General features: G+C 40.0%; 1 protein-coding gene across 1 annotated transcript in view; it reads right to left on the bottom strand.

The window, feature by feature from the left end:
• The window catches only part of CACNA2D3 (calcium channel, voltage-dependent, alpha 2/delta subunit 3), a 1461104-nt gene that overhangs the window by 381943 nt on the left and 1068069 nt on the right, over positions 1 to 11092 (bottom strand). The window contains exon 14 of the mRNA XM_006862056.1: positions 2353 to 2370. Coding sequence (XP_006862118.1) covers positions 2353 to 2370 — 18 coding nt within the window. The remainder of the gene's footprint in view (positions 1 to 2352; positions 2371 to 11092) is intronic.

Here is an 11092-nt window from a genome sequence, read left to right as displayed (position 1 = left end):
CTTGGAAACCCTGTGTATGTAGGGTCGCTATGAGTCGGAACCGACTCCACGGCACATAACAACAACCACAATGCAGAAGTCTCTGGTCACCACATCACATATGACTGTTCTCAAAACCTGTTTGCCCAGCCAACTCAACCCAAAATGTTGTGAACATTGACCTTATGTCAGGATCTGTACTAAATATTAGCAAGAGAAATCACTCTTTCATAGCAGAACTGGGAAGTTAGCATCATTGTCTTTATTCAATAGATAAGGAATCTTAGGTTCCCAGAGAATTAAGTGATTTGCCTATCATCACTACAGGATGAATTGGATTAGAATCTTCCATTCTCCTTTATTGGTCAAGCAACCCTTCAATACATTTGAGGATAACTGATGCCTGTAAGAACTTCAGCCTCTGGTAAAAATACTGCAGGTTATCACTGAGGCGATACTTGCATGACAGCAGTGCATAGGAGGAAGTGTGAGGAGGGGCCAGGGATGTTGATTTGTCAGCTGACTTTCATCCCTGTAGGAGAATGCATTCAATCTGCATCTCCTCAGGGCTCAACACCTCCAAGCCTAGGTACTTAACATTTACATTGAAATTCTTTCTCCAAAGAGCTGAATTGTCCAGAAACTACCCCAAAGATCTCAGAAAATATTTCACACAGTTTTAAATGCTTTAAAATTTTATTTTCTCTATTTTAATAGAATTTTTTCTGTTTTAATAAAAAAGAAGACAATTTGTAACCATGGTGGGGAATAGAAGGCAGATTCCTTGTTAAATGCTGTAAAACAAGTCCCTTGCACTGTCTAACTTGTCAGAGACAAAAAAAAAAAAAAAAAGAATTAGGAAATCCATTGGAACTTCTTCCTCAATTCTGGGCTTTGCATGATCACAATAATGTGGATTCACCTTGAAGGCCATGTGATGTGAGTCGATCCATAAGGACAGAAGTAAAGAGTATGAAAATCTAAGAGCAACAGAAGAATCCCATGCCTCAGCAGTCACTGTTAATACTATAGTCTGTGTTGGTCTGTTTTGAATGTTGTTTTAGAATTCCAAGGGTGATGGCATCTCAAACCGATGCAGAATCATCTATACCAGGAATGTTTTTGTGTATCACTCAGTATAAATTTGATAAATAAATGCCAGTAAGTTAAGGCTGGTCCATATTTAGGCACCACGTTCACTAAAGACTCTTTACAAAGAAATTTCAACTGTTATCAATTAAGGAAGTATGTCCTATCAAAGACGTAGAGCTTTCCACACAATGTGGAATTCTGACCATATATTTACCCTTGGAGCTGTTGCACTACTCTAATGCTTTAACTTTTAATGAAATATGCACTCCTTTTGTGATGGCACTGAAATGTAATCAAACATTACCACAAGCCAAGTCACACACTAGTATGTCTCGCCTTGTTTAAATATCTCAAATATATTTGAGTAATTGCGTAATGATTTCTAGGCCTCTGGTTGTCCATATGGTCTGAACAGACTGTCTTTTGCTGAGCAGTTGTGCTATCTCTTTCAATGAGAAGTCACTGAATCATCTCTGCTCCAGACTGCAGAGCGTGGGAGGTGGTGCTTCAATTTTGGGGTGGTGCCCTACCTCAACTCTTGAAACAAAACCAACTCACATCTGGCCCCCAGAAATTGCTGTCTTCTTGGAGTCTTAAGTTTGTGAAATACACAAGAACAATGCAGCAGGCAGCACGTGACATGTTTTGTGCCATTACTGTCCTCAGCATACAATGACATGCCATGGGGACGACACAGCCAAGCCAACACTGCAACCACATGGACTCTTTCTGGACAGAGAACACTCTAGATGGTGTAACCAGATCATCTCAGACAGACAATGAGGACCAGTGAAAGGGTCTGGTCATTGGCATCAATTCTTCTTTAATTATCTCTGAGTGGTATGGGTGATGAGCTGAGAAAAAGAGCTGATGCTGATTTTGCAACTAATGACTTGGATTAGGAACCTCAGCTATAACGTGAGCACAGGATCTCATTAATCATTCACGTTATCTGTCTCCCAAGGAATCGATCCCAGGGAAGACCTGAAAACCTATGTTTGAAGGAACGAGTCAAACTTACGCTTGATCTGCTGTTTCAGAAATCTTATTAGAAACATGGTTGGACATGGGCTTGTCCCAAACCAGTGGCCATGACAGGTTCTTTGGTTGGACTAAGACAGACTAGAGGTGCTGAATCTGTTGGCCTCTCTGTTCTTGTTTCTGAAGTTGTTAAAGAAAAACCATTTCACTGGTCATGAATAGTGCCAAATGCACAACACTATGGAGACATGCACAACTTGAGAGCTCTGGGGATGACTGGAATGTGATGGAAAAGTTTACCTTTTGTGCCTGAGGGAGCTGAAAAATAAGGGATACAAAAAAAGAAGAAGAAAGACGTAATCATTATATGTTCATTATAAAACTTTATTAGACTGCCCCTGGAAAATTGAAAACCAAAATAGGGAAGAAAATAGAGAAATAAAACGAAAGCCAAATTCGTTCCCAAAATGAAGCTACAGTGCCAATTACTCAAACTTGCAGTTTCAATCTGCAGTACTGATAGCTTGTCTCTGAGTTTGACAGCACTAGTTTTGGGAATTGCCTCAGGCAGCGTGTACTCTCCTGCAAAGCTGGACCCAAGGTTCTTCTGTCCAGTAAAGCCGAACAGCACAAATCCACAACCCAGCTCTTTCTTTCTGCATGCCAGCAGCTCTCAACTGGGGGACAACTGTCTGAAGATAGTTTTGTTTGTCAGAACTGGGGAGATGTGAGGCGCAGGTGGTATTTTCTTGTATTAGGCAGAAAGACCAGAGAAGCTGCTAAACATCTTTCCATGCAAAGGAGAATCTAAAACAAGAATTATCCAGCCCACATGTCAACAGTTACCCAAATTGAGATACTTGGCTATACATAATGGTAAGACTGTTAGAAGAATATTCTGTTTCTAACATCAATTTTTCTGACTTTGTAGCACATATTCCCTTTTTTGGTGGTTAAGGAAGCATGCACAAAGACTTGTGCATTTGAAATCAAGTTGATGTTTGAACAACTATGAAAAGGCAGTCAGTCAATCCACAAAAGAAGACATAAAAGTTTTCCCAATGGCACAGGCAAGGAATTGAAACTATAGGTATGTGGGGAAAGATGAACATTTGTGAGACATATTGTCTATATTTCTATATTAAGACTACTGGGATGTGGTTTAATGATACAGTACATGTTTACGATTGTCATTATAGCATGCAATGTTTTGAAAAGTATTTTTCAAATCTAGAGTGGAATTAGCATTATCCATGCATATGCATATGGTTGTTATGAGTCAGAACTGACTCGATGACACCTAACAACTACGTGAATTAAACACCAAGTTTAGGATTAAGATTTTACCATGACTTAATTTTCATCCTAGATACTATCATTTATCAAATGTGAACTTGTTACCAGGCAATGAACTAAGTCCTTTATTTGCTTTATCCCAATAAATCACAATAATCCAATGCTAGATTCTGTACTCTTCTAATCATATTTCACAGAGGGGGGAAAAAAAAATGTAACTCGGGGGTTAAGTAATTTACAATGTCTCATAGATAATAAATTGCAGATCTGGGTTGCCTGACTTGGTTGATAGGTGCCGTCGATTCAATTGCAACTCATAGTAACCCTGGATAAGGTTTTAGAGGCTATATAACTCTTTGTGGGAGCAGAAAGTCTCATGTTTCTCCCACACAGCAGCTGGTGGGTTCAAACCACCAACCCACCGGTTTGCAGTCCAGTGCTTATCCTACAGAGCCATCATGCTGCCTGACTTTAGAACATACAAATTCAATCCTACTCTCACTTGAGAACTGTAACGTCAAACTTTACACACTGACTCCTTCTATATGATATCAGAAAATGCTAGAAAATACACAACAACTAAACAGAAAACCCATTTGCATCTTCTGTTTTTCTCAGTATTTTCACCCTGTGAAGAAAGTTCTTCATTGGCACTGAGACCAGGCCTTTGTTGAACCTATCTATCCTTAGGCCCTCTCCCAGCAAAGGAGAAAATGGATAAACTTAACTCAATAGCATGTCTCCAGAACGATCTGCAGTATGATAAGCAGATTCAACTTCTCCAACACTCACTTCCAAAAGCTTTTAACCCCAGGAGATCTCCCAGTCTAGGAAGACAACAACATAACATGTTTTTCTGATTCTTTCCTCATAGGTGTGGCTGTAACTATTCAAAATGGAAGTTCATTGACTTCCTTTAGTGCTCCTCAAGAGATCATCAAAAACATATCAAGAGATGAGAAATTGAACTTAAAATGAGGAATCACTTAAAGTTTTCTGAAATATTAAACATCTTTTCACACACAGAAAAGAAGCCTGGGAGACACAAACCTTATGGAATGATAAATGCTTGTTTCCTTAGGAAAGCATTTGTACTGAATCACAACTTATATCATGCGCAATGCACAAAGGGTTGTGAGGATGACAAATGTTTGACAAACTATAAAATAAATGCCTAAGTTAAGTCCTGTACAAATAGCCAGACTTCGCAGATCTCTCTGGAAGGGGAGCTGCCCTTTCTCTCCCTTGAAGTTTTCTTTTTCTTGAAGTTTTTCCTTGGCTGAGGAAGAAACATGTCTTTTTGACTCACCCATTTAAACAGATGAGAAGAAATCTTGGGAAGGAAAATGAGAGAGTAGGTCTTTGTGGTGATGTCCTCAGTTTAAGAATGCCCTCAAACTCTCCACAAAACATGTATTTTCCTCAAGAAATAACTCATGAGAACAAAGAGCAACTGTCCAATTGGAGCTTTTAAATAACACAAATTACAGCCTGCAATGCCCTAAACAGGTTGGACCTCTGTGAAAGAGACTCAGAATAGAAAATAACAAATTTAGATCCAATCATCTGCAGCCACAAACGCTACTGCTTGGGAATTGACTCTCCAGACACATCACCCACCAAACGTTCATGAGTGGCACATGTAGCCCTGAGTGGAGACCCTGACCAGCTGAATACAGAGCCCTAGATGGAGTCCTGAGGCAAGTGTCTTCCAGCCTTGGGCTAGAGTACTCATCTGGACAAAGGGATGGTAGAGAGACATCTAGGGAATGAGCCAGATCTTAGATGGTCATCAAGTTTTGCTTTGAAATCCAAGTCTGATGATTAGTAACAGCTGTGTGGGGGGCCATGTTAAGAAGAATTCTGAAATCATGTCTGAGTTTATTTGGAAACAATGTTACAGCCAATTAACAATGTTTGCTATGGGCTAAGAAATAAAGAATGGCAAATATTATGCTGGAATTGATGATCTCTAAATGTCTAAAACCTTGTACAGTTTCCCTATGAGTTGGAACCAGCTTGATAGCACTGAACAATCACAGCAGCAAAGATCTAAATCATGTGCCTTTTTTCATAGTTTATCAATACTTGTGTAATTCATTTGTTTGGTGTTTTCCTTCCTCTGCTTGAGCAGAAGCTCCACTTCAGCTGTATGTATATTTGAACTTCTGTAAGCTTTAACTAGTGCTTTACTTACTAGTATAATCTGGGTTGATGCCAAGGTTAGATAATTGGGCTATCTGCCTTGAATCCTCTCCATCCATCTTCCCCATGCTGAGGACCTAAACTGATTGCTTTCAAGAGCAGAAGAAACTTCTCTATTAAAGGACATGACTCTTTCAGGTTCCCATATGTCTGGTACTTTAGTAGATATGTAGATCGTCTCACTGACCAATGGAGGTGCATGAAATCAACCTGTGATCATCCCATCATCATGCAGATCAGAGTGAGGAATTTTCTCTCCTTCCCACAATCTTTTCTAGACATCTTTTCTTCTTCAAAGTCACATTGCCAGGAGTTGTCCACTAGGTTGACTCAATCACTCTGGCTCTGTTTCCTCACTTATTCACTTTCATTAGGTGTCTGGACCACACAACTTCAGGTTCTTTCTAAGTCAAACACTCTGAGATGGCATGATTCTCCATCCAACCGTGTCATCCTGCCATTTTTTTTTTTTTTTAATGGAGAAGTAAGTAAGAAAGAAAGTTTTTTAGAGAAAGAGTTAAACAAGAATGAAGTTGTGTTATGCTTCAGGGCTTTCACATTCTTTAGGAAAAACTGGATACAAGTTGCTCCCATGTGGCCCTTAACACTTGAACATAGAAAGACTAGGGATTAAGAGTCATACATGAGAGAATGAGGTGGAGGAAGTGATGATGATGAACACGCTTAGTGGCTAAATGCTTTGCCCACTTTAGAAGCTCGTTTCATCCTCACAATGATAATTATTATTATTGTCCTTATTTTACAGATACTGAACTAGATAATGCTTGGAATGGCTAAATACCTTATTAAGGTTACCCAGTCAGAATATAGTCAAGCTCAGGTTGAAGTCAAATCTCTGTGTAGCCCCATACCTGCTCTAACTATGATGTTCACAGTACTATTTCTCCTGCAGATTAAGCAGTCCTGGCACCAACACAAGCTCCTGAAGAAGCAATGAATTTATTGTATCTGTTGTGATACATGTGATACATGACCTTTCAGATCATATGCCTTCATCATATGCCCTCCTAATGCCATATACCTCTTATTCATAGCATAGCCACTGCCATTTGCTTCCCATTAGCCATTTTTCCTTCTTTTTTGGCAATAGAAACCTAACTTTTAGCTAGGCTCAATTAAATGACCTCATTAGAGTTAGGTGTGGCCAAGTGGCTGACTTGTGGTTAATGAGATGTACATGTATGTTATTTTTCCAGATAAAGGTTCTCAGAAGTACATCCCTCATTCTGCTGCCTGAAAGGCAGATGCGATGGCTGGAACCCTAGCAGTCATTATAGTCTGTGAAGTGACACTGAAGATGGAAACCATACAGTAGGATGTTAAAGGCACTAGTAATGACCTGTGATCATAAAAGGTGTTATCTATACTAACTTATTGAAAACACACAGCAAATTCATTAGAGACAAACTATTATCATTCTACCTTTGCAGATGATGAAACTACAGGGACACATTGCAAAGAGCAGAAAGGTTCAGGCTTTGAGGAGGGAGGCCACTGAGGAAACTAATGCCATGATCCACATAAGAGTCAATGGAGAACTGAAACAGAGTGCTGGTGGTGGCTGGTGGCAATCTTGACTTAGATTGATTTGAAGGTAAAGCTATGGACTGCATACTGATATGAGAGAGGCAGAGAAATCAAGGATACTTCCAAGGATTTTTGGCTTGAGTACATGCAAAAATGGAGTTGCCATTTACTGAAAAGGAGATGACGAAAAAGAATCATGATGGAAGAAAAATGCTGCGAGTTTAGTTTTCAGAGACTGAAAAATTTTAAAGGTCTCTTAGACATGCAGGTGGAGGTGGAGGGTAGACAGTTGGCAATGTGAAACTTGAGTTCCAGGAAGGTTACTGTAAGCATGGACAAGATCACTGAGGTAAAGTATGCAGAATGTGAGCCTTGGGATTGAAGGCTAAAGCAGGCCATTATTTAGAATGATGAGGTACCATTGGCAGAAGAGCCTGAGAAGAAGAAACAGACGAAGTGGATGGATACTGGAGTGAGTTCTGACTCCTTGGTGTTTGAAAAAAGACCTTCCCTGAACTGAGGGGAAGACAGTGGTTTTGTTTGTACTTCCCTCCTTCACACATCCCTGAATGAGACTAAGGGAACATCCTTTGCTCTAGCTCAACACAATTTTTAAGTTGAGTGGACTCTCAAAAATAAAACTCCCATTAAAGATCTATTGATCAAAACAACACATTTCACTCTGAAATATGTAAAGACAAAATGGGAAACAAAGTATTTTCCTGCCAACTATGTAAAAACATAAAAATTTTTTTTTTTTTTTTTTTAAAACCTGGCCTACATATGTTTATTCCATTTGTAAAACTGGCCCTTTGCCTTGGGCTTTATGAATGAGCGATAAATCCCTGCTTGCTGCAACGGTTCTTTGTGTTCATTCTTTTTCCTTACGGATACATGTACTTATAATCTTCCATTCTTCTTCATTAAGCAATGTGGATAAAGATCCTTACTCCTCCATATAACAGAGGAAATTCTATGAATCGGCTTGCGCTCCAAAATCTCTAAGCCAAGCAGGGAAACATCTCTGATGAGCAATGTAGGTTCTATTCTAAATTCACTCACTTCTGCCACCCCAGAGCAAGCCACCATTATTGTTCAACTAATTCCATCAGTTTCACTCTTGTCTCCCTACTCCTTTCCAGAACAATCTACAAGTATAAACCAGGTATTTTGCCCATCTACTGGCTAAGCCTTGCTTGACTCAAAGTTTTTGCAAGGCCACTTCCTCTTGTTGGCAGATGCTCTGCCCACCCCACAGGTCAACTCTCTGCCCCCTTCCTCACTGAGGGCTATACATCCATCAGATTTCAACTTACATTCTGAAAGGAGTCCTTATCTCTACCCCAAGTTGATTTTTCCAGCATCATTTTGTTTATTTCCTATCTTATAATACAGTCTGCAACTTTCTTGTTTACTTTTTAAAATTACCTCTCCACATAAAAACTCAAGTTAATCCAAAGGCCATATCTATTTTAGTCATTGTTAGATCATAAAAGCCTAGACCTGTGCCTGGTTCATGTTAAAAGTTCAAGAAGTATTTGTTGAATGCATGGATGAGCGGACAGGTGGAAAGCTGGACTGATGTAGAGAGGAAAAGAGAGTAGGAGGAAATCAGGGAGGGAAGAAAAAGAAAAGGAGAGGAAAATGGAGGGAGGGAAGACTAAAGAGAGAGTCAGAAAGGAGTGGGGAGGAGGGGAAAGGGAAGGAAAGTTAGACGGAAAGCAGGAAGGATGGAATGCTGGATCAAGCAGATCGATTTCATATCACATCTCTACCACACAGCAGTGGGAGAAACTGAGTAACAATCTATTATTTCTGAGCTCCTGATTTCACATTATAATAATGTAGTAGTAACACTAGCTCCAAGGATTAATATGAGGATTACAAAAGATAATACATTTCTGTTGTTGTGTGCAGCTGAGTTGGTTCTGACTCATAGCAATGCTGTACAGGGTTTCTGAGGCTGTAAATCTTGCTGTCTAAAGTGCCGGGAGTTGGTTCCAACTCATAGCAATCAGGTATAGGGTTTCTGAGGAGTGGCTGGAGGATTTGAATCACCAGCCTTGCAGTTAGCAGTCCAGTGGTCATCCAACAGCTTCACAATCTTTAGGGGAGGAGAAAGCCTCATCTTTCTCCCATGGAGAGACTTGTGGATTTAAACAGCTGACTTCCAGATATCAGTCCAATGCAGTAACCCACTACACCAGGGCTTCTTCATCTATTTCTAGTCCCTACAAAAGCAACTGGCCTATCATGGTTGCTATTTTTAACTCCTGATCTTGTAATTCCCTGGTTTTCAGGGAATGCCTCCAAGCCAATTAAATTGGTGATTTCATAGCCAATTAAAACCTCCACAGATGACAGTGTGGACCTGAAACCAGAATCTCTCTTTCAGGGTCATGCTTCTCTAGCAGCAAGAGCAGGTACATGCTGATCTTTCTACGTCTCTTTCCTGGTTCCTCAGTGATCATTGTTGTTGTCGTTGTTAGGTGCCATCAAGTTAGTACTGACTCATAGCGACCTTATGCACAGCAGAACGAAACACTGCCTGATCCTGGGCCAACCTCACTACTGTCACACTTGAGTCCATCGATACCACCACTTGGCCATTCCATCTCGCAGGGGGTCGTCCTCTTTTTCTCTGACCCTCCACCTTAACAAACATGATATGCTTCTTCAGCGACTGGTCTCTCCCGACAATATGCTCAAAGTATGAGAGATGAAGTTTGGTCATCTTGGCCTCCAAGGAGCACTCTGGCTGTATGTACTTCTTCCAAAACGGATCTATTGGTTCTTTTGGCAGCCCATGGCACTTTCAGTATTTTCCTCCAACACCATAATTCAAAAGCACCAGTTCTTCTACCGTCTTCCTTATTCACTGTCCAGCTTTCACATGCATATGAGGTTATTGAAAATACCATGGCTTGAATCAGGAGCACCTTAGTCCTCAAGCTGACATCTTTGCTCTTCAACACTTTAAAAGGGTCTTGTGTAGAAGATTTGCCTAATACAATACATCATTTGATTTCTTGACTGCTGCTTCCATGAGTGTTGATAGTAGATCCAAGAAGAATGAAGTCCTTGACAACTTCAATCTTTTCTCCATTGATAAGAATGCTATTTATTGGTCCAGTGGTGAGGATTTTTGTTTTCTTTACATTGAGATGTAAGCTATACTGAAGGCTGTGCTCTTTGATCTTCATTAGTAAATGTTTTAAGTCCTCTTCATTTTCAGCAAGCAAGGTTGTATCATCTGCATATCACAGGTGATCACAGGATAACATTTATTTGGGCTATAGCATGTGACCTCACAATCACACAAAGCCATGTAAACTCATGTGAAACTGAATTTGAGGTGTTCCTACTTGCCCTGGGTTCTATTGATCTGAGTAAATAAGCAGATTTTTTTTTTAATGTTTTATTGTGAATTATGTGATAGTTTACATGGGAGGATATCAGCTTTACATTGATCCCATCATATATCGTTTCCTTGCGATGGTTACAATCCCTTCCATGCATTATCCATCAACCAAAGGGTATACCCTGCAAGCCTACCGCCCCACCCCCACCCCCAGTCGTCCACATACAGCCCCTCTGGGACAAGAGTAGAAATCTAAAACTGGACCAGCTATACAAACTCTAAGAAGAATCTCAGGTTCTAGCTTATTTCATCTCTTTCCAATTAGAATGAACTACCTGGGGGGAGGGGAGCATCCTAAATGAAATAAATTTTTTCTCATCTCTCCTATAGATAATTGTAGCTGGTGATTTCTAGGCACTCATCAAGGCTGTACAAGACTATATTATTCTTATACAAATCAAGGGATTCATCAAAATATTTCTAGAATGATTTGCTCAGTTTCAAGAACACCAAGGAGTAATTTCCTCAAAAGATCTCCAAAGTTATGTGTGAAATTTCCTTGCAAGTACAGGAAACATCATTTTTCTCCAAAGTGTAAGCAGTATCCCAGCCCTTATGATAACAATGGCA

The sequence above is a fragment of the Chrysochloris asiatica genome, unplaced genomic scaffold (assembly GCF_000296735.1).
Source record: "Chrysochloris asiatica unplaced genomic scaffold, ChrAsi1.0 scaffold00046, whole genome shotgun sequence".
NCBI classification, from domain to species: Eukaryota; Metazoa; Chordata; class Mammalia; order Afrosoricida; family Chrysochloridae; genus Chrysochloris; species Chrysochloris asiatica.
The sequence above is the reverse complement of the archived record's forward strand: the minus strand, read 5'-3'. Positions and strand labels throughout refer to the sequence as shown.